The 25,019-nt window shown below is 43.1% G+C and overlaps 1 protein-coding gene across 1 annotated transcript; it reads right to left on the reverse strand.

Annotated features, from left to right (window-relative positions):
- Window positions 1-1,212: 1,212 nt before the first annotated feature.
- Window positions 1,213-11,130, reverse strand: LOC142957654 (secreted frizzled-related protein 1-like). Its single transcript, XM_076099608.1, has 3 exons — window positions 10,608-11,130; window positions 7,312-7,392; window positions 1,213-1,538 (listed from the first exon to the last, which is right to left on the reverse strand). The coding sequence occupies exons 1-3, from the start codon at window positions 11,128-11,130 to the stop codon at window positions 1,213-1,215; spliced, it is 930 nt and encodes a 309-aa protein (XP_075955723.1).
- Between the last annotated feature and the right edge of the window lie 13,889 nt (window positions 11,131-25,019).

Raw genomic sequence — 25,019 nt, forward strand, 5'->3', positions numbered from 1 at the left:
TTTCCATATTTATGTAAAATGTGTATGTACATGTAATAGGCAGCAATGCACTGCTGACATTCAAATTTGAAACAAAATAGTGCTAAAAAAAGACCAGCAACAGTTGAGCAAAAAACAAACGAGAAAAAAAGAGTTGACAATATTTGCACTTTGAAAATTATGTTCTAGCATGTATGACTACGAGACATTTTCTATTACCAATGAATACTGATTACTGCAGTGCCGACAGCGCGCAACAAGAAATGTTAATGCTAATTCATGATGCAGACTGGTGGTTATTCTCTTAAGATATTCCAAGTAATACAAAGAAATGTAACAATGAAACAAAGAAATGAAAAAGGAATTATCAAAAATATTGCAGTCTTTAGTTTGACAAAACAATCAGAAGGCGGCGCCCTCTCGTCAAGCAGTCAATAAGTTACTCAACAGGAACTCTGTGTGGAGCTGCTCTGTAGCCCACAGTGTGTACCTGCAACTGCCAATTCTGTCGACTAATCACTGCTTTTATGATTTACTATTACATTATCACAATGAGAGAGATGTAAAAGAATAGCTGAATATTTTTGCTGATGAGAGGATTTATGCCTGTCGGCTAAATATGAAGCTAGAGCCAGCAGATGGTTAGCTTATGTTAGCATTCAGACGAGCCTGGCTCTGTCCAAAAGCTCACTGATGAACACATTATTGAATTTGTAAAATCTGTAGAAAAAGCTGTTGAATGTGTGAGTTTTTACTATTGTTTACCCCTGCTTCTTGTCCTTATGCTAGGCTAAGCTAACAGCCTGCTGATTCTAGCTTCAGATGTATGCTACGGTCATGAGAGCGGTATCAATCCTCTCTTTGAGCTCTCAGCAATAAAGCAAAAGTGTATATTCAAAATTGTCCAACCATCCCTTTAAGCAAAATCCACTGACCTGTTGAATGAAAGTGTACAAAGTATCTACATATAGTGAAAATGATTTCAGTGAGGAAGGGCTTTTACTACGATGAACTTTTCTTAAGAGGAAGAAAGAAAAAGAAACCCAACCCTTTTTTGTGGTGTCATCACACACCACAATCAACTAATACGTAAGAATGGGCATTCAAACATCTGTAAATATACAAAGATAGATGGATATACAAACAGGAAAATAGAAAGCAAAGTTTGGGATTTTTAATGCTTGTGCAAGTTCATATGTAGGATGAGATGCGACCGAAAGTGTGGGGGTCATTTTATTTGAAGACATTCTCAAAGGCGGGGCATTTGTAGGTCTTGAGTTTCTTGATGGCCTTTTTGAACTCTTTGCTGGACTTGTCCCACTTGTGGATGCCTGTGAGGAGGTACTGCTTATCCACTCTGCGGCCCATGATTAGATAATGGTTCCCCAGGTTGTCCAGCTGCTGGCAGGGGCAGTCCGCACCGTTCTTCAGGTACAACACCAGCGTCTTCATGTCCTTCTTCTTCAGGTTGCCCTCTTTCAACATCTTTTTCCTCTTCTGCAGGGTCACCTTGCGGTCCATGTTTTCTCGCGTCACCTCCTTGATCTTGGTCTTGAAAGCTGCGTTGGAGAAAAGTAAAAATAAACAGTTACATCGTGCTTAAAGGTGGATGAGTTATTGTACAGAATGTGTGGTCTTATCACACCGTTGCCTCTAAAGACTGCTAGTTAATATTTTATGAGTACAAAGTGTCACCCTAGCAAAAGGAAACACAATAAAGGGTATCAGCACCTTCTTTTCGGGGACAAGTATACAAGTGTGATTCTGTAAAGGTATACTGGTTTAGTAAAATATCCACCTCCACTGGAATATTTCATTTACTGCCTTTTCTTTCCTTTACAATGTACTTTCCCTATTCTTAACAATAAATGGTTTGAGCAGGCACCTCTTAATTTCGACACACAGCCTATTCCTTCAGATTGAGCGCAATTTAACTTTAAATCTAACTAAGTAGTGACGCCAAGGGATCCTGACAAAGAGTCGACATGTGACGAGTTGGGAATGAGAACGGGTTTAAATAATACCATAAAAACGTCTAACTGAGTCATGCTTACGCTCTGCCACTTACATTTTCTGTGTTTTCATAAATATGCAGATCTGTCTAATGAAGGAAGATAGAATGTCTCCTATACTTGTAGTCTTTACACATTGTTTTTTTTCATGTGATTAATGATTCGTAAATCATTACATCTTTTAAAAAGGAGTACTTTCACACAGAACAAGAATATCATACAGCAAAAGAAGCAACATCATTTCTTCTGATCAACCGATCACCTCAAAATGTACACAGTATTGTACAGCAACATGGAGGCTCCTTGCGCCAAACCAAGAAATCAAACTTTGATTACTCCTTTCGTGCATACCACATCAACTCCTTTCGTTCTCACCTTTCACAATAAAAGCCCAACGCAATAACACTGTTTACCAGACGGAATTCTAATCCAAAACTGGTTGAAATAGCTTACAGTAGCTTAGGCTATACAACAGTTTCACTCAGAGAGACTGTTAGATGCTACTCTGGGTCAATAGGATCCCATTAGTTGGTCCTCTGCCTGCATGAATCTATTCAACCTTTACTGAAAAATTGCTGCAACTGTCGTAAATTTGCATCGCAACCAAATTTGCATCGCTGCCGGTGTGACTTTTTTACGAGTTTTCATGTTGTTATTTGTCACGCCCCAGTTTGTAAATACCTTAAATTAGTTTTTATTTAATGAAAATAATGTATAGCAGTAAGCCAGTGCACCCCTCTAGATTTTGCCCTCCCTCTGACTCTCAGGCTCGTTTTCAGATTGACCATATTACTCCTGATTGTTCACTAAACTCTATTTAATCTTCTAATCTCTCATTCCTCCAGTTCCCCTTCTGAAACAGAGCACGAGTCCGACTTTGGTGGTCCAAATCTCCATATGCCTCCCCTCCTTGCAGTACGTCCTCTCCTTTTCCACTGACATATAGTGATGTGTGTGCGGCACGGACAACCTTGTGACACGGCTACGGGAAGGAAAAAAACTTGCAGCATGCTATGTCCAATCTAAGTGATGGAGCTGGTGTCGGGATAAATCACGAGTCATGCCGGAGACAAAGTCTTGTAACCTCTACATTACAAGGAACAGCCTGATTGAACATGGATCATTTTCACACTCAAGCAAAGATCTGGATACAACTTCAACTTCTGTCTAATTTCCACAACAGTTTCAGACACCAATTCCCTCTTGACTAACTTTTTACAGAATTGTGCTTGACTAAACCTGAATTGTCACTTTAAAAAAGCTCCCAGCGTCTCATCTCTTCCTTTTGTGCAAGAATGTCCCATTGCTGATTAAGTGTTAAAAAAGAGCGGCCCTGTTTTTCCCAGAATTAAGAGTGCACATGCTAGGGATTAAGACTCTTATCCCCTGTCTCTAGTCTCTCATATGAGCCTCTGTGAGGAGGCTTAGTGTTCAGTGAAATCAAAATGGGCAGCATTCATCATTAGTGAGTCATAAAAGAGAAACCCTGGCCCACCCCTGAAAGGACTTCATCTTGATAAATCCTCCATCCTCGATAATCCTTTCATGCTATGAACTTTCTTTGCACCTTGTGTTGTTTAAGAGCTTAATCGCTTCAGCAACTGCATACAGTGAGAAGTTAACACCAAATGATTGAACACTTTTAACAATGCTGTCCTTTGCTAACAGTCGGCGAAACTGGCGAAATCGACACATAATTCCAGTGTGCAATTAAGCAAACAACTATTTCCCTGCTCATAGACTGCTACCAGCTCAAAAGGCCAATGAAAAGTTGCCGTGGACTTTGGTGAACCGACTGCAGGCTGGTCTCACCCAGCATTCCTAGCAAAAGCTACGAAAAATAATGCGCCATAATTCGTAGATATCCCAGACAATTTCTACGTATCTTGTCCACGTAATCTTGAACGAGGATGCATAACGACTGCTGAGTCACACACCGGGCGGGACCAAGAAACAGCGATCGTTCAGCCAGGAGGCCGCTGGTTGTTCCCCGTGTGAAACGAGAAATCAATGTTGGTGTTTTTGTCACGTAGCTTTTGTACTTCAGTAACGGCACTTCCATGGATATTTTAACCCGAACAATGATCTTTCCGAAACCTTATTTTGAATAGACTACAAAATTGTAATGGCTAATTTCACTTATTATAAAACCAGGTTTAGGTATTTATGTACGACTGTAAATCATTTATGCTTTTAAAAATCTCAAGTAATGCAATGTTACAATGGTTGTTTGGTTCGGAGGACTTCCCTGACCCTCGACCTGATTTCCTCTGCCGGTTCAGAGGCACAGACGGGACCTCCAGCTCCCAGGGAGTCATAAACCCAGCAGGAGGGTGTGTACTGCTCCCCATTCACAATAATGGAAACTCAAGTAATCTGATAATCTGAGGTGATCAGTGCTGGGCTGCCCTGTTGTTTACAGCATTAGCAAAGGAAAGGAGCAATTTGGCAACGACAACAAAGTGAGCTGTCCGAGGCAGAGGAGAGATTTAATTGAAGGGCACTGGAGTTTTTTGGGACAATGAGGCACCATAAAACCTTAAGCACAGAGATAAATTGCGGTGGGAACAAAGTGTTGAGTGGGATGAGCTGTAAATCTGTTACCAGCTGACTGCCGCTCAAAATGGGATGTGTGCATTTAGGCATGTGTGTGTGTGTGTGTGCTTGTGTGTTAGAAGGAGATACATCAGGCTGAAGAAAAGTGTTGGGCTGAAAACCTGATCCTTGTTACGGCAACTCTGAAATAACTCCTCTAACTTACAAGAACCTTTCCTCCTCTGCCAGAACGATGTCACGTTCAACCACCTTATGTCAGAAAGCTGTCTTGCCGCGGTATTCTCCTCTTGTATCGGGGTAAAAAACGCCAGGAAAAGTCCAATGCGCTGGAGCAATTGATGGGAAGCAATTATGCAGGGCGTCAAATAATAGAAAGGGTATTATCAAAAAGAAACTATTTCACACTTAACTGTTACCGTAACTGAGAACAGACCTTTCGCAACTTCCAGTAAGTGAGTTTTTCAGTGTAGAAAAATGCTAATTCACTGCCAGGGTGGGGGATATTTTACACATGATTGGTCCATGCAGATTAATTAAGACTTCGGTGCAATTTACAGATTCCTTCCTCGAGCCTCTCTATGGTTTTTTCATCCCCGTGTTCCATGGAGAAGAACAAGAAATCTATCCATCATATCTATAAACAACAACCAAAAACTGGTATGTGTGCTCCTAAAACTGCTGCTACTTACCGTGTTCGTCCACTTTCAGTAAAGTCAAAAGTAGCAGGATGCAATCACAATGCTGGTCTAATCTTTCGTTGGAGGGATAAAACACATCGTGATTAAAGCTTGGGAGTTGTTGTTTTTCCATCTGCATATTTTCTTTTTCCTCAAGACAAAACATTTACTCATGTTTGGCTTCAGCTGCTGTCAGATATATTTATATAAAACTGAACTCAATTGGCCGACTGGAAAAAGCAACAAACAAATCCTTTAGCCTAGCTGGTGATATAACCAGTGATGCTATCTCTGTGCATTAGATGTTTACCCACTGTAATCAACTCCTACACCACGCTGAAATCACAGCGACGCTTGTTGCATTCCAGAGGAGGCTGGCCCCTTGTGGGTTCAAACCTGCAACGTAAGCCGCACAGTGTCTCATCCTCCGCCTGGTACTAAATCTGTCTGTGTATCCTCACATGTCAGCTGGTTAGGGAGCTTATGACAAGCAAGCAAAACAACATCTGTCTTCATCCCAGATGAAACAAGCCCATTATTTGCCACTCTCCTCTTGACAAACCAAGACTCAGACTGAAAAAAAAGGCGAGCCCCATCACCGCAGCATAAACAGCGAGGCAATTCGTTAAACAAATGCAACTTTTAACTTTTCCTGAGAACGTCGTCGAAAGTCTGTTTCCAATGTGCATCCAGTCTATGTTTGCTCAGAACGGCACCTGGAATTCAAGCTGCCACAAGTTTTGGTCCAGCCAGGGAATAAAAAACGAAAGCCTAACATCTTGCATCTTGTATGCATCATGCGCATATCATTCCTGGAAGTCATCCTAACTGCGATTTCGTTGATGTCTGTGTTTTTAATTGAAGTCAAGACTTTTGTACTGGGTTTCTCATGCAAAGATTTCCACAACTAAATCAAGTGCCCCCCCCCCCCCCCCCCATCAGCTAAAGATGTTCCGTCTTTCCTGGATTGTTAACGTTGTTTTCTGTCTGGTTTCCAATCCAGTTGTACTGCAGATGCCCCATTGAAATTAATATTTTCACGAAGGTTATCTCTTATAACTCTTACATTTTCAAATATTCCTTGGCTTGACCAGACGTGTTCTTCTACGTCATTCATTTCATGGCCTCTAGCGGCCATGAAAACCCCCTCACAATTAATTGTGTTGTTGAAATACAGACTTTTTAAAATCTGTGATATTTGCGGTGCCTCCTGAGTGTCAAGCTAACGTTACTGTAAGGCAGTCCCACTTTACAATGGCAGCTTTACTTTAATCAGATTTTTTCATCCATGCCGTTGAATTCAAAATGATTCCACACATTACTTCTCAGATAGTTATGCGTCATTGTTTGTTTAGCACAGAGAGATTTCTCCCTTTTGCGTTAGCAAAGACTACAACAATTGCCTAGCTTACTGAAGGGGCAACATGACATGCAGTGAATTTTGAGAGCGACCATCACATGAGTAGAAGACATGTCCACATTGGTAGATCAGCAACTTGTGTGTTCTACCCAGTAAAATAACTGTTCTTCTAAAAGGAGTCTGGTCTATCATTAATTCCTTCATTTCAGAAGACATTTAATGCCCCCATGTGCAGAAGGTATTCTGGAACAACAGCCTGTCCTGAATGCGGAACAAATATCCCACTTTACTACTGCGAGGACCTGCCACATCAAACTTTAATGACCCCAATTCATTACTCACAGAACATCATCCTCTACCAAAGCAGACATTTCACCAAGAGATAATACCTCACATGTAACCTTAACATAAACACATCTTCATTAATCCAACCAAAGAACATTGCTGGCATGCAAGAAGTTCTATAGAGTCCACTGGGGTGGAAGTTGCAAAGTATGGTCAAAAACTGGGTGCACTTATGGGAATAAAATGCATCTTTACATACTTTGTCAGGGATTTATGGACTGTTTTAAAGCTTGAAGATGGAAGATACAACTGATTCAATCTCATGCTGCTCTTCTGACTTCATGGAGCGCTGTGATACATGTCACGGTGCAGCAGAGTGGGGTGTGTGCATTTGCATGTTGGGTAAGCGCAATGTTGCGTTGGGTGTTGAGAGGGCGCTCACCGAACTCGCTGGCACACATGTGATCAAGCATGGCGTCTGTTTTCATTTCGTTGTCACACGGAGGGCAGACGGGAGAGAAACCTGTGGGACATCAGCGGAAAAGAGGCAAAATATCAAATGTGAGTTGCAGTGATAGCAGCAATGGATCATTCACATGGCATTATTCACATCGCCACCATCTTGGCATGTGGTTAAAAGAACAAAGAGAGAATCAGAAAGGAGAGAAAACACTAATTTCTCATTTGAAATGATGGGGAGCTAAACTAAATCCTTAAAAATCGTACCCACATTTCCCCTTACATTTCAATCTTAAATTTCTGCACACACACCTAACCTCTCTGCACGCAGAGATCCTATCTAGTGTCTGGTCTCTTGGGCTTCGTAGGCTCTGATGACCTGACCTTAGTGAGGAATGTCCAGCTTTTATAGCCAGCTGTAACCAAGAGCTGCAGTAAACACTCATCCTCACTCACTCTCCTAATGGAGCTGTCCATGAAGCTCAACGGCGATGTATGTACCTTAAATGCACAAAAGAAGGATTCCAAATGTGGAAGGAATAAATGGTAATGATATTCAATCCAAGCTTGAAGGAATGTTCTGAAATTCAAAAAAAAGAAAGGTAATAATAGCTGGCCCAAAGCCCAAAACAACTGAAGACAAAGCCAAAATTAGTTTTTGCCAAAAAAGTAATTCAGTCTAGAGGCATATCTGCGAATATCTTACCAACACGATTTTCACTTCTTTTTTCTACTATCGCAAATGGTCGCTCCATGCCAAACAGCTGAGTTCACTTTCCAAACCAACGTGGACGCTGCATCCTAATTCATCTAATTGAAACCGAATGCATTTCAATGTCACAGCGTGGACCTGGCTCGACTGAGTGGGGGTGCTGGTGGGGGGGGGGGCTGCCAGTTGTCCATTACATGTGTTTAACGAAAGCTTGTGAAACTTACACCCAGGTGTGAAGAGCTTATGAAAACAGACACTGTTTACAGAGTCACAGGGTCCCTCGGCCCATTTCAGCCTAGCTCCCCTTTAAATCAATTATCACCGTGGTGAGCACTCTTAGCTGACCTCTATTAACAATCATTAAGGGGCATGACTGAGAAGATTACGCTGCTTTGGTTTCGACTTCATCAACAGCAATCAACATCAGATATCATTGCTTTCCGGGGAGAGTATTGATGGCAAAAGAAGTGACATCCTGAGACCCTCCGGAGTAACTCCGGCTTTATTCATCACCTGCGCTGACGACGAATGATAGCAGGTCATGTCTGCAGAGCGTGGCGCTCTGTGTGGTCCCTCTTTTCCAGAAAAACGGGCCTCTGTCCGTCCATACCACCATGTCAGTCAGTAACACTCCCCCACCCCCCCTCTGCATTCGTGTTCACTCTACAGATACAGTGAGCGCTGTGTGAAACGCTGGAAGATCCACAGTCCCCCCATTTATGGCCCACTTCTTCAGCCAACATGTCCTCAGGTGATGTATTCACAGCTTAGGACTGAAATATAAGTAAGCTGACTCCGTTGGTGATGGAAATCGCCCGTCTGTTTCATGGTGAAAGTGAATAAGGTGGTTGTACTTTTCCTTTCCTGCTGGTGTCCACCTCACTTAGGTGATAAGAAGGGACAGCAAACCAAAGCTTCAAACCAAAACTATTCGGAATCAGCCCGAGCTTTATCTTCCCCAGACATGTTGCTCTTCTTCATTTCTTCGGGGGTTTCTCTGGTATTTGTCAGCTCGGCCCATTGGGTTTGTGCTGGAACAGCATTCCCCCCCCCCCCCCTCCTTTACTGATGCTGCACGAAGTGTCTGACTCTGTTTCATACCAACACACACACACACACGCACACACAGTGCCAACAGATTTCAGGAATCTGCAGCCAAGGAGCCATTAGTGATGGCCTCCAGACTGGATTTTAACACGTATTGTTTGGACACTGTGTTTTTCGAATTATGCTTTTCCATCTTTCGGCAGTTTTAACAGTGATGCTGCGGTAGAAAATGGGAATTATTGGATGTAGGTATTCGCTGCTGGACTTCCTCCCAGCATTGTACTCCAGCTCAACAAACACCTTGGAATAAATCACTACCATCTGTTAGAGCTTTTTCAATATATGACTCCAAGTCGATAGCGAGCAACTTCACGTTCACAAGGAAGCCGGAGTTTGGCAGTTTAGAGATAGAAAAAGAAAATGTAACCGCATGAGACTTTCTATAAGGAGCAGTGTGTGGGGGGGAGGGGGGGCATTGTTAAAGTGAGATCAAATCCAGGGTGTCACAGCTGATTTCCCCCCTAAAAGGTTGTATGCGGTTTGTTTGTGTTGGGATTTGCATCTGCAAGCACACCTTCAGCCCTGTAACAACATTCTCAGGCCCATTTAAGTGCTCGGGTGTCGGCTTTTACAGAGGGCCAAAGTGGTGGCTGTTTGTTTTCTCAGTGAGGTAGTCACTCTGAGCTTAGATGGTCAATCTTTGGTTATATTAAGGAATCACAAATGGCCGCATTGTGACCAATTGACGGCTAAGTAATCGGTAGTAATTTTTTTTAACTGATGAATTGTTAGAGTCATTTATCAAGCAAGAAATGCTGCATGCTTGCTGCTCCCATTGTCTTTTTGAAAGTGAGAATGTGCTGCTTCTCTCTGTTTTAGGCGATATAATATATCTAAATGTGACTACTTTGAGGCCACTTTGAACTCGTGGCAGTGTGGAGCAGGCTTTGAAATGTAATTTAGACCTCGATGTAGGGAAATAAAATTTACACAAAACATTATCGAAAACATCAAAACACCAAAATCTCAATTTAGTGTCTGGTCATTTTCTGGAGAGGGGAGTATTATGTGTCAGGAAAACTTGCTCATGACCTTTTTAAAACCCGGTTACAGCCCTGGCGTAGGCAACTTGTGGCGGTTTATTTGTCACTATTTTCTGGGATTTTATAAACCCCAAAAAATGAATCAATTCATGGCAACAAAGTCTGAGCGGCAGCAGTTGAATCCATTATGAATCAAACAATTAGTTGCAGTCATAGTAAAAACAATTATGCCCATACCAGTTAGACTACCACCACTTTTCTTTTCTTTTTTTAACCCAAAGTACAGAAAAGACGGCTTCTGACCAAAAATACCCCCCCCCCCCCCCCCCTCCATCAGCTACCACTAACGTGCTCTTGAGCCAGGCATTAAAACCCGCATATGTCCCAACTCAACTCTGGTAACATGTATGCGATGGGTGTTTTTTGCATGTTGCTTGATAGTGGGGTAATAATTAACACTTGTCAAGTGTGGATTACCTGTCGGCTTGGTGGCCTCGGTCGAATTGGGCTGGTTCATGGCGATGCACAAGTCGCCTTGGGGAAACTTGTCGCACGCGAGCATCTCCGGCCAGGGGAAGCCGAATGCCTCCATGATGGGGATGCAGCCGTCCCGCACGGCCTCGCACAGCCAGCGGCACGGGTAGGTGGGCCGCTCCAGGCACACGGGCGCGAAGAGCGAGCAGAGGAGGAGCTGCGTGCCCGGGTGGCAGTTCTTGTGCACCAGGGGCACCCAGCTGCTGGCCTGCTGCTTCACCTCCGCCATGGTCTCGTGCTCCAGCAGGTTGGGCAGCAGCATCTGGTGGTAGCCCACGTTGTGACAGAGCCGCAGGTCCTCCGGGATGTCCACGCACTGGGGAGCCTTGCCGTAGCTGCGCCCGCCGGTGTACACGTCCGACTTCCAGCTGAGGTACTCGTACTCTGACGCTCTGCACGCCGACACGAGCGCCACTGTCGCGGCCAGTCGGATCATCCTCCAGAACGATTCAGAGGCAGACCTCATGGTTTGTTTTGTGGTTTTTTTGGTTTTTGGTTTTGCAGCAAAAGCAGCAGCAGCAATCAAATGAATGCAACTCAGCGCGGCTCGGACAACACTTACTTCATGAACAAATTTAGAGTAGAAACAAAGTTGGGGGGGAAAAAGAGGCTGAGCTCTGCTGATCGACGCGCGTAAAGCGTGTTGAGTTTTCTGGTTTGGGTGAAGTCCACACGCACTCTCCTTCTGGTTGCAGCCACCGTCGCGCTCCTCTGGTGCGTCTGGCTCCCTGCGAGAGTTCGGGGAGGTACAGCGCTCTTGCCTGTGCGGAGGTTGGAGACAAGAGCGGATTGTAAAGTTCCGCTCCAGCCAATCGGAATGCGTCTGCGCCTTTTGGCACTCTGCTGTCAGTCAAAACGCTTAATTACACAGTGTGTAAAAAAAACTCTCCAGGAGCCTCCCTACCCGTCCTTTTTACTCCCCTGCTTCTACTTCTTTTGTCAAAAACCAAACACAGAAAAGAGAAAAATCAGAATGGTAAATGGAGGCACACATATAGACACGCACACAATGGCACCTGGGATTGCGGTTTATACATTAGTTCTCATGTAAAGTGCACAGAATAAAAGTGCCCAGTCCCAAAGTGTGGTGCAGGGAACAACGTGAGTCTCTGGTGAAGACGAAGGAAGTTCACTCCAGTTAATTAAGGCTAATTTGATTAATGATGATAATGAGAAGCCTCAGTTAGTGCCCCCCCCCCCCCCCCCCCCCCCCCCTCTGTGTTCTCGTTATTGAGTCACAGAACTTGTTTAACAAAAGTTAAGGAGAATTTTTTTTATCTTCGAAAAAAAGATTTGAACTCTTTTCTCAAGTTGCATATTTAATGTATCACCTTGCTCTTTTGTTTTAATATATATATAATAAGATGTAAAAGTAACAACTTTTAACAGTATCAATATCTAAGAATAGAAGTGATATGAAATATGTAATTTCCGGCTAACATACTTTTATTTAAATTTTTTAGAAGAGGATTCTAATACCTCTAGATTTAGCGTGCTACACTTACTACAGTGCATATACACCCTCTGTTTGTTTTTCTAATTGCACGGTATTTATCTTTAGAGAATGTGATGCTTGGATAATGATAACACATTAAAGTCTCAAAGTGGGTCATGGGCTTCATTTCTTTCCAGTTGTTCCCAAAATGTGTTGCAGGAACACAGTGAGGCCCTGTGGATATTGAAAGAGAGACAAACAAAAGGAGGAAATAGTATTTCTACTTTTTATTAAAATAACTGTTCCTGCAAGAGAACGTAATAGATCAAATTGATTTGTTTTTACTTTGCGATAAAGTTTTGAAGCTCGGAGCCAAGTCTTATCTGACAATAAACAGTTGTCTTGAGGAGATGTTGTGCACATTATCTTATCTTTTTAGCGGGGGTTGGTGATCTAATACAGATCTGTTTGTGCTCGTTGGCCATGCAAACGTTGGAGAAGCACTTCCTTATCCGGCCTCCACGCTACACAGGCTAGAGTCAATTTGCTGAGCCCCGGGTGTCCATCTCCTCCCAGCCGAAGGTGTGAATTCCCTCTATTTAAATGAAGAGCAATTTGCATTCCATTGTGTTGGTAAGAGTTCTCGCGGAGCAGCAGAAAAAACACACGGCACTTAATTTGATTTGAAGCGTGGATGCGTTTAGAGTAATAGCTTTGCTGAGGTTATTCAGCAAATGAATGTGTTCTGCAGCTGTCTCCGCGTACCGCAGAGGAACGCCGCTCACCTTCGTCTTCCTCCGCTTCTTCCTGGGAGAAGAAGAAAAAACACTCTGCAACAGCGTGCGGAATGTTAAATGCATTATGCAGCATGGGTGGATGGTGACAGATGGCACCGTAATCAAAAGTTTGCTGGTTGACAAAAAGGGTCAGGCATGAAAAGTCGAAGTGTCAGAAAATTGCTCTGAATCATTATTGAGCTATAATCAACAACATGAAATGCTTAGATTGCTCATTGGTGAGACGACCTATTGACTGATACCTCCACGTAGAGATCTGTATGCCAAAGGGGTGATGTGTGCAGAGAAGAAGGCCAGCTGATTCCCCAAAGCACTTTAAAGACGACACCTCCGGTAACATTTCAAATAAATGCTGATGGTTTAGGGTGGCTGTGTTTTTTTGGCAATGACACACAGACAGCTTTATGGGCTGATGGCATCCAACAACAGTTTGTACATAGATGGTTGCTACGGTTTGTTTTTTCCCCCTCCAGGCTAGACCTGGCTTTGCTCACATGCATGAGGAAGCCTCCTGTCAGGAGCAATAGGCCTGCTGAAAACCATCAGCGCGACAGCGACAAGCCAAAACCTCTGTGAGACAAAGAAAACGCTGCGAGCGTTGAGGTTTGCATTTTACTTTCCATGTGACTGTACGGCAAAGAAATGAAAAAAAAAGCTTCTGCAAACAAAAGCAGATATGATTAGTTAGGTGTGGATGTCACTGTTATCGCGACCATGTTCCCTCTCCCAAACTCTGTGCTTTAACAGAGTGTAACTAACAATAGAACGGCTAAATATTTGGACTTTCGGGCCTCTGGGAGGACGGAGTGCTCCCAAAGACCGGCGATCCGTCTTTATTCACTCGTGTTTAAAGTCGCAATCTCGCATGTATCTGTGCATGCGTTGCCATAAAAAGGCATTTTGGGCCCACGCAGAACGAACATGTGTGTCATTAAAGCATCTGTCATCAGCGGGCGCTGGCTGAAACACTGGTCCTGCTTTAGAGCACGGCGACGTCAGCCGCAGACCGACGAGGTGCGTGCACATGGCGGATGCTAAAATGTAGAAATAACAAGCTTGCCTGCTTCATGTCGGGTAACACCAGCAGAGTTATATTCTAGTACTGTATGACATTGTTTCACTCAGTGACATTTTGTTTTCTCTCGAGTATCCTGAGCTTCATAATGAAGAGATGTGTACTTGACTTGACTTGACTTTCCACCAGCAGCTTTGGAAGAGGGGTTGTCATGGAAAACCCATAATTGCTACATTGTGGCTGATTGGCAACAGGCTTGTCTCAAACGGTATGATGCTTAACATTTAAATGTGTTGAAACTTCAATCTGGGGAACTTTCCTTTGACTAATGACTTATTTCGTTTTCAGAGCGTTCCTCCTGTCGCTCTTCCCTCAAGCTAATTGACCTTTGAGCTCTCCTAATGGCATCACTACGTTTAAAACAAAGTGCTTGTCGGGTTGCATGGCGTTTGAACCTTTTCCAATGTCATATCATCACCAAACAATTGCTTATACACATCCAGCGGTTACGTAGCAACACCATCAATCATGTGGAGTCGTGTTGCTGGACACCTGATGAACGTTAATCCCATATTCGCTCTCTTTTCGCTGTGTTTTTGATCTCTCTACCGGCTGAGGGAAATGTATCCGTCCCTCTAGCAGCTAAATGCTCCGCTGTGTTCACCAGCTGGTCTCTGACGGTGTCTGTCTGCTGTTTGCTGATGAGCAGGTAGTGTACAGTTGCCTGCTGTGTCTGATAATGACACTACGAGAGCAGTGAGAGTGAAACAAAAGAGTTCCTTATCTGTTCGGCCCACAGCCAATCAATGAGCTGAAACTCACTATGGAGCCGAGAGGAGCTGCCGATTCTGGGTTCATCACTCCCAGAGGCACCATTCATATTGTCACATTGTTTTTACATTCTAATTTGATACATTGTTAGTATAGAATATTCATTATAGCTGGTAAAAACAGCAAACCTTTCTGTAATTGGGGTTGGAGAACCCTGACGGTGCCCCGAGTGATTACATCGCAGCCCATTTTGCGACTGCGGTGCTCTGCCTCAATACTGGGCCAGTTAAAAAAAATATTGACTCACTCAGACACAAAAACATGGAAAAATAGGGTCCTAAAATACCAAAGTTACCCTTTAAGTCTGAGGAAAAGAACCCCTTGTGATGTCATCAGGGGCTTATCTGGGCTTGGTTGTGGAGAGTTTTAACATGGCAGTTTAATGTAGGATTGAGTGTTTCGTAGCTTGACCCATATTAATATTTGGTAGTGGGATCAAATGATATGATATTGGCTCCACAGACATACAGGGCATTGATGGAGTGCTCATTTAAAAAAGAACCATTGTCCTATACTATATAATCATAATTGACCTTGATAATAAAATAAATTATAGTTGGTATTATTGTGTGTAGTGCTTCACATGAACTCTGTCTCTGTGTTGCCTCCACATAAACACTGCAAGGTATAAATATAGTTACATACACATTTCTGAAAAATCTCAGCCAGGAAAAAAATAAATCAACGCTTTCAGTCAACTTTTTTTTTGTCTTGCTGTAGGTTTAGAATAATAAGCACATATAAAAAGTTGTCAAGAGAAAGCCTTGGTTTTGTTCGCATTTAAAAACATTCAGCTTCACCAAATGCCTCACGTTTTTCTGTCCAGCTAGTTCTGATAATTAAGGAGCATCACATACTCTTCAAAGGGAGTTTTCACAAGCCGGTGAGCCACAGTGCTCGGCTGCCTATGATGACTTGCCTGGATGCACGGCCCTCGCCGTGACTAATGCAGGCAATTTGTGACATTTGGTTGCAGGCGAGGAGGAGAAGAAAAAGCGAGGAGAGAAGCGAGAAGAAGAAAACACACTGCAGTTTCTTCAGCTTCATGGTGCTTCTGCTTCTGTGCGCTTGAAGACCGAGGCCAAAATACCTCTCACATAACTCATACGTCGTGCTGTGGAGGCAGCATTACCGCTCGGCAGGGGGCAGAGTCAATGCTTATCTGGCCCACGGAGAGTCCGAGAGTCCCACTCCTTGCCCACATCTCATTGTAGGCTTCAGAATGTCACGATGCTGAAAGTTAGCGGCGAAACGCTTTCATACTTGATTTGAGGATGTACTTTTGCTCAGTCCGTGTGCTCATATGTTGTTCAAGTAAGAATTTGGAGTGGAAAATGGGAAGTTTTTTGTGGCAATACCCCGATTCATAGCATGACTATAGAATAAATAAAAGAAACGGAGGAAATCTCTTGTGTTGCACAATATGTGTTGCTCCTTTAGCAGAGGATTGATGAGAAATGTATTTGTACACACACACACACACACACACACACACACACACACACACGTGTGGAACACACAAGGTTTCTTCTGTGCTTTATTAAACTGGTGCGTGCAAACATCACTTATCTGCAATTCTGCCAAACCACAATACTCCGAATGCGGACCTGGCCGTCAGACTTTGATTATGTGCATCCCTTCTTCTGTTTGCAGATATCTACATTGTGAGCCAGCGTTCCTCTTCAGATGGCGGCCATTTCCACTGCAGTTATGAAGCTGTATCGACGACCGATGAAAGGGCTTCATCGTGATTCTATTTGTGCTTCCAAACCTGCCAAGATTCCATGAGAACATGAGTAACCCATCATGAATAATCGTCTTGACAGACACTGAGTATATACTAAAAACTGAGACATCACGGTGAAGGAAGTCCAGACTGAGTGCATGTGGTTAGGAGAGGGGGACTTTCGCTTAAAGTCAACCATCTGTGCAAAAATGACATGGACTTGATTTCAGCTCCAGCAAAGCTCCATTCATCATCATAATTTATGGCATTAATTTACAATTGGGTAATTGTCTTCTACTTACTCAGCATGAGTCCTAATCAACCAGGATTTTGTATTCAATGTTTTTAAGCTGCATTTGGTGACTTTTTCACTTTGGTGGACTTAAATGGCATTTAGAGGAAACTGCTGTGGAAATGGGATCATCAGAAATGTGCCAAAGTGACATCAGATGTCTTCTCACATCTCAGTCTGGCCTGTGAATCTTTCTTTCTTCTGTGTTATAAGCCGTCATTGTGAAAGTGTTTTGGAAAAGGGCCGCCGCTTTCAAAAAACACTTGGCGATTGGATGAACCGCCTGTCAATCAAGCTCTCGCAGTCGGGAGAGGAGCGAAAAGATCGTTTCCACGGAGAAGCATTCAGTGACGTTCTTTGCTCTTCTTTCACTGAATAAATACTCTCCAGTTCTGGTGCTTTGGCTTTGAGTTCAACTTCGAATTGCACTGTCAATCAATAAGACATCATGCAACGGTGCCGACCTTGGAGGGAATATCCGAAAATTGAGAAGGCTAGTATGTTAAGCTGTGTCGCACCACTGAAACTAGTCAAAAGCAATGGCAACATGTATTTTGTGAGAATGAATTTTGCCGTGCCATTTTCTGTTGTCTGCATTGCGAGATGGTTTGCACTCGTGTTAGCTCCTGTTGGTGGAGAAATATGTTGATGGCAAAATTTCATTTGGCCAACAAGGGTGTATATAAAGGTTATTCATTAGTCATGGTGGCTCTTATATTTGTATTTTTGTCCATTATTTTGTCAGTTATTACTTTTATAGATGGTGACATCACTAAAATAAGTCTGTTGGGGCGAGAAACACAAGCAGTCAGAAAATCTTACTGGTTTTGAGCAAAGCCCCAGCCTAGAAAAATATGTTTAGATGAGAAAACAAAAGTGTCCTGTAACTGTTAATTGTTATTTTACTGGGGTTATGCGCTGCACTGTGTCTTGGCTGGGAGCAGTGACTTCCTGGAGTCACCGCGGCTTGCCTTGCAATCGTATGATAATCGATGATTGAATTAAGCTAATTCTTACCTCCACCGCTTGTGCAGTCCGTTCGCCCCAAACCTCCAACGTATCAACTGTAGCTGTACTTCTGTACTGTGTCTTCTAAAAGTTGCAACACATAAAAAGCAGTTGTGAAAAGAATGAATAAAAGAGCCTGAGAGGAGGGGCTTAGTTGGCTTTTTCGATTCCAGAAAGTTACAAAATTTGACAGAATAGCCTCCTCAATTCCAACATTGGAAAAGTGTTGGGGGAGGGTTTTTCAGGCACTGCTTGACAACCAAGCAAGCACTTTGTTTGAAGCACACTAGCCCCATTACAGTCAGTGTGACTTGGTTTCTATAGGTGGTGATGTAGGCTTATAGAACAGGTAGAATGGGTTTATTTTTACATGTTAAATAAAGCTTTAACACGTTTTCCATTTTATTCTACGACAACGTGTCCCACATTGACTTGACGTCTAAACATTGTGACTCAAGAAAAGCAGTTTACAGCCGAGATGGATGGCGGTCTGGAGGAGCCTAATGGGGGCCCTTTTAGCAACTTTCCATCTTTGCAGCACTCTCCCAGTGTAGGTAAACCAGTTGAGTGAAAGCAGTCGAGGACCTCTCCAATGCACTGGGCACGGTGCGCTGTGGACACAGAGACGGGCTCCGTGGCCCCCAGCTCTCCCATACATCCACACACGGGCCCTCCAGGCTCTCCCATTGATGCGTGCCGTCCGTTTGACACAAAGCAGGGCTCACATGGTGTTCTGGCTAACATTAACAGGCATAAACATCACAATTAATGAGCCTTTGTGACGGCACAAGTTATAATGCCCCCCCCCCAACCCGCCCTCTCGTTAACAGATTTAGAGACATTTTTCATGTGATCGATTATGGCCTCTCCCTCACCTTGAGACTAACGCTGCAACTAAAATGTGCAACGATAAACAATCCCAGCTGCACTCCCCCTCCTCACTCACACACACACACACACACACACACACACACACACTGGTGGCTCTGCTACCCAAATAGAGACTGTGTGGGGCCTTTTCTTCTTCTCACTCCAACTGAAGAAATGGAAACTGCCCGTACTGTGGTGACTGAGAATAGCCAACAGCTTTTCAAATGAAAAAAAGCTCTACATCATTACTGCTGGTGCTCCGGCACACATGCTGGCAGCAGATGATTCATGTAAAACGATCACGTGTCTGAAAAGCCACAAATTGCAATTTCAGCGACATATTAGATTCAATTGATGTTAAATGATCCGTTCGGTTGTTGCAGCATTAAAAAACAGGAGTCAGCAGAGGTAAGTGAGCATTAAACAGAGACAGTGCCGATGTGCCAGCGGGTTTAACTGCATTCTATTGTCAGCTGTTGCCCAAAGCTGGGGTGATGCGGGGCCAAATGCATCATTCTTGACTTAGAACAACCAAATGGGAATCTTTCCAGTAGTTCCACCCCCCCCCAAAACCGACCCCAGTGTGGGTTCAACAGGAACCCACTGCAGTTAATCAGGAAAGCATGTTGCCCCGAGTTCAGCCATCCTCCACAACTGGAGATTCTCTGCACCGCTCCACCCATTCCCCTTATTACCCTGCTGTTTGGAAATTCATAACTCATTTGAACACCCCCCCCCCCCCCCTTTCCCTCGTTACCCACCTACTCAAAGCTCCTGCAATCTCATTACTATTTCACGTAACACACACTTGTGCTGGAGTGCATCTGTTGTCTCGGTTTTGGGTAAGAATATAGCGTTTAAAGAAGCTGCCAGGTCTAGGGCTTTGCTGGCCGAATGTTTCAATCAATCACAGGAAGTGCTTGTGCATGTCCATTAAAAGTACAACTCTTCGCCTTTCATCACACGCGCAAATTTCCCATCAGTGCATCAACCCCAAACATTTTGTTTGTTTGCATTCAAGCTGCTCAAACCAATATTTTTTTTAATTTATTTTAACAATAGATGAAATGAATACATATCATATGAAAGATACCATAATAATGAACCCACAGAGAATTATCACCCAACGCATTTAATAATGACGTAACAATGAACTAATAACAATAAGTTCCTCCACACAATTAATGGTTCACGCATTAGCTCCAGGATGGAGTGTTGAAACAGAGAGACGTGAATGAATGAGGAATCTTAATGTTGACGCACTCTTGCCTTAACCCAAGCTTCCCTTTAACCTATAAGGAGACCCTTTTAAAAAAATCCAAGTACCAGAGGCAGAGACATGGGGGGACTGGAGCTATTCCCAAGCCATCCAGTTCCCAGCCCCTTGTGCACCATGGGAAAGCCAGCCAAGTGAGCGCGGGTCAGGTCAACCTTGTCTCCTCGCCTGACTGTCAAAATAACAGTACCTTCCCCTCCGGCTTCCAGCACTGTCCGTCAGAGCTGTTGCTGCTGAGAGCTGTGGCACAGAGGGGTGGAAAAGCAATTAAATCAAACATGGGTGAGTAGCTGCAGGACAAATGCCTCGTCAGCGTTTTTCAGCTCAGCCAGAGAAAAGCTGGTGTTGTCTTGTTTTTTTTTCTTCTTCTTTTTCTTGAGAAGGGGTATTGAAAGGAAGTGTATTGAAAGTGAAAAAGAGAACCCTCCAAAAGAGAGCTGAGACATTTTTGTCAGCGGGTGACCATTGCAGGAGTTAGCTAAAGGGTTAAGAGAGACATTGGCCCAATTCAGAGCTTCTTTCTTCCCCAGTGATGGCCTAAAACTTGGGGGTCAGACACATACTCTGACCCCTGACCCCCCGGTCCACATCTCCTCGTAATTACCTTTGCGCATCAACCCCTTGGCCACCCCCACCCAAAGACAATGCAACAATTTGTCTTTTCAATTGTCTGTCAGTCACTCTCTTGCAGGCCTTTTCAGTGGGCGTATATGGTTTCTTTTTCCATTTGTATTTATTTATTTATCTTGCTCGGAGAGGTGGGGGTTGTCTGGCCCCAGAAACAGGGAGTCTTTGTTTGGGCTGGTTTCACATGGATATAACCCCCCTCCTCCTCTGCTCCCCCTGCCTTCCACCCAGCTCCCCATAGTCAGACCCAATGGATTTGTTTAGGGGCTTGAGGGTGGCTGATCTCAGGGTCATTGTACATGGCATTTCCATAACCATTCACCAATCAATGAGACTTTTCTCATTCCCGTGGACCACTGAGGTGCTTTTTAACTGCTCCCTACAAGGTACGGGTCTACTGTTACCCCCACGCTCAACTACTTTGCCTCCAAGTTGACCTGCAACCAAACAGCAAGCTGCCCAAACTCTCCAAAGTGGTGATTTTGTTGCAAAACACGTTTACCAAATTAATGCCAAAACATTGTCGCTTTGCAAAGACCTCAGACAACAAAAAGCATGATGGTTTCTTCTCATGGTCACAGTACTGTTGGTAGAAGTACTGTTGGTGTTTTGCGGCTGATACAATTCACTTAGGGCAATTGCAACTGCATTTTACGATCTTCATCAGCAGGAGTAGTTTTCCCATTTGTTAAGGAGGAGGCTGTCATCATCTGACCAGAGTATGGAAGTATGACAAGTGATACCAACTGGGCCATCTCCTTGACCACTGATGAAAAGCGTACGATGCAGCTGAAAGTTAGCAAGTGGACCTCGTCTTCGTCAAGGTCAACAATGAACTTTGACACTGAAGAATACATAATGCTTTGTTTGAGAAGTTGAATCGGAGTAGTGCACAAACAGAGGTTTAGTGTTTGAAACCATGTGACTGCAGGCGTGCTGGCGCCCACCCTGCTTGCAGTGCCCTTGAGCAAGAGGCCACCATTATGTAGCTGACCTTGACCTCCAGTATGTCAGCAAACTAAAGACATTTCCATTTTTGGGATTTATTTGTTGAAATACGAAAAAGAAAGAAAAAGAAAAAAACTCCTCAGTTCTTGTTATGGACACAAATGCATGTCTGAAAAAGCTAAATCAAGTGGTTTATTTTCAAAGGTCCACTCTTTTATGTTTGGAATTCTCTCTTTGTGTTTCCCAAAACAGTGTTTCGTTGCTGGATGGCAATACAAAGAGGGAATCTCATACTAAAAGACTATCTTTGGAAGATAACCTTATTTGGCAAACGTAGACTGCTGAAGCCTCATATTAACTTTGGCGAGACTTCATCATGCATTCCTGAAAGTATTGAGCACTCTGGATTTTCCTACAACTTCTTATTGAGCGTTCACACACACACACACACACACACACACACACACACACACACACACAGATCCTTAAAGCATGCAGTTTCTTGTGATATCAGCAGAATTGGACAAACAGCTTTCAATTATTCCAAATTGGGAGTGTTTGAGCTTTATTGCAAAATGATTACCCCAACTGCTAGCCTTGTAGTCACACCTTTTAAACAGCCTAAATTAGCTACTTTTTTGTGTTATATATTTGTAGCAATTAGATATCAAGTGTGCGGATGCAAACAAATGATCGTATTTTAAATGACCTGTCGTCATTATACTAGTGGTAACATTGGGTTTTATTTAGCTGGCAGCAATAGAGGCTTCACAGCCATGTTTATGCAGTTTGTTTTTACACTTCTGTAGAATGGCATAGAGCCATTATATGCATAAAAAACATAATTAGGGAGCCTGGGGAGTTGGGCAATATTCTGAGAAAAATACTTGAAATCTCTTTGATTAAAGTAGTAAATTCACAAAAAAATAAATAAAGTTCTGAGAAAACAAACTTGAATATTTTGTGAAGTTTGTGAAGGAACCACATCACTTGTTTTTGCAAGGTTGGATAACCTCATTACTCCATCTCTTGCTAAATTACACGTTGTAAAAAGGCAATACTCGAAATTTTAGCCCAGAACCTTTCAAGAGAGATAGCGGTGAACTGGGCATAATTAGAAGAAAAAAATATACTGATGTTAATGTTTTTTTCTAAATTTGTGATGTGTTTTTCTCTATATTTACAACTGAGTGTTTTTGGGGAATTTGACCACCGTCTCCTAGCTCTGTAATTCTAGTTTTTTCACCCACAATGGCCCTAAAACACGGTTGTATTCCTGTAGTTCTTTTCACCATTCGGGAGATACCAGAGCTGTGAGAAATTCTAGGTATCACTGACTCTGGATAACAACTCGGTGGCTGATGTGTACCATTCTTCCCCACTTGGTTGCTCATAATTGCAGTCTGAATGATATGAATGCAGCACTACCAGCCTGGAGCGTCTTGTGGGTGTGTTTGTGCTCAGCATATCATTTACATACTCAGCTCTTATTGAAAAGTTTTTTTTTTTTCACGTTGCCACTACACTGGTGCACAAGGAAGGGGTTCATTTGCAGAGAGTTTGTCTTATTCATTCATCTGCTTTTATTTAATGTTGGTAAAGTACTTCTGTTTCACTTATAGAGGGTGAAAACAACAGTGATTGTCATTGCGACGTGTCAGGAGACGTTGAACCTTTCTTAATTTCCGCACATCATGCTCCTGGGCACTTGTGTTCTTGAGCAGTGGTGGGCAGCAAGTATTTCAAGTTTCAATTCACAACATATGGCGTCATGTTATGCGTTACAGTGAAGTCCCACCAACAAGGGATCACTTCAGTATGGGACAGTGATCCCAACCACTAATTGCTCTCTCACGTACATACATGGCATGTGAGTATTGTTAAGACGAAACAGAATACAATCCTTTAAACCCTTTGACTCATCCCTGATAGGATAATTACATTCAATATCCCTCCAGTGGGTTTTCTACACTTTCTCATGAAATTATGACTGCACCATTGGTTTTTATTTAAGATTTAGTCATCAAATTTGAGCACTTTCAATTTCATCTTGTGGCAGTAAATATATTGGAAACATGGCTGCACCTCAAAATCACCAGCTAGAGTTTATTAGATCCAATAGGCCTCTTGAGAAATATGCTCTTTGAGTACTCTTTGAGAGAACTCCTGATATTACAAGATACAGAGGGGCTTTTTGAAGGCAGGGTCATTTATAACAATAGCATAGCTCTTCCCAGCACCTTATTGTTTGGCAATCACTGCATTAAAATTACATGGAATGCACCATTTCCCCACAGAAGACGCAAGAGTTCCCGAGACGAGGTAATGAAAGCCAGAGGAGCGAGCAGACGATTCAATCTTGGACCATGACGCGGTTTTATGAAGGATAAACACGATCGATCTTCTAGACAGCTCGGTTTGCGCAAGTCACTCATTGGGCTTGTCTATCGTCTCTCTTATGAAGCTCATAGTTACGACAGTGTTGGGAGGGAGATCCGTACAAAGACTGCGGTTTGCTTGGATCGGTCTAATTTTCTCTCTCTGAGAGGGGTGACAATTTTTGCGAGTGGTTGCAGTTGGTACGAGTAGAAACAGAGCAATAAGAAGTGCAAACAGTACAATGCATTTATTCGCCTGTGCTATTTCAAATTGTGCAACAGGTCTTACTGTGCTGGCTGAATGTTCTCAGTCCGTCACGACATAATGAGGGGACAAGAATAAAGCACGAGTGGTTAAAGCATTGGGGTATTGAGGGTAAACTAGGGCAGATTGAACTTGTGCTTCTACAAACAAAATGGCAAAAATAATCCTAATTGATTTAAAGAACAATACAGATAAAAAAATATTTTTTTTAGACTGGGACACAAAAGCTAAAGCCTTTTCACTTGCTGTAAACAAGACAAAATCAAGATTCTCTGGAAATGCTTTTCTGTGTTCTAATAATTTATTTTTTGGTCCTGCTAGCAGTGTGGCTCTAAGGATGGCAATGTGTGTGCACCATTGATTGTATATAGGACGTCGTGATGTCACTCATTGGTTTGTGGACTGACGATTTGAAGACTCGAGTTTAGCGGTTTGACCGTCGCAATCTTGGATTTTGGCCGTCGCCATCGTGGCTTTTTGCGACCAATGAACGGAAGTCACCATATTTGGACTGCGGAGGAGTGACGTAAAGACGCCGCCCTAAAGCACACCCTGTTTTATGGTCTATTTGACTCTAAAAGGAACATAATTTGCTGTATTGAAGAAGACATGAAACTAGAGATTGAGACCATAAACTCATGTTTACACGAGGGAATAAGAGAGGGAAGGGAATAAGGGAGGGAATAAATCAAGTGAGAAGTAGAGCCATTTTCAAACATTTAATGCAAATGGTAAATTATGATTCAGGATGTGTTCTTCATAGTGGAATCAGTTTTTGCACAAAGTCTGCTTTGTTTAATCGGATGGGTATGTTGCCATAGACGACAACATTTATGTACAACATCTGTGTGTATCTAACCAATCAGCACCGCATGGTTGTTTGGTCT

The sequence above is a fragment of the Anarhichas minor genome, unplaced genomic scaffold (genome assembly GCF_050575085.1).
Source record: "Anarhichas minor isolate MPS153535 unplaced genomic scaffold, ASM5057508v1 ptg000025l, whole genome shotgun sequence".
NCBI lineage: Eukaryota > Metazoa > Chordata > Actinopteri > Perciformes > Anarhichadidae > Anarhichas > Anarhichas minor.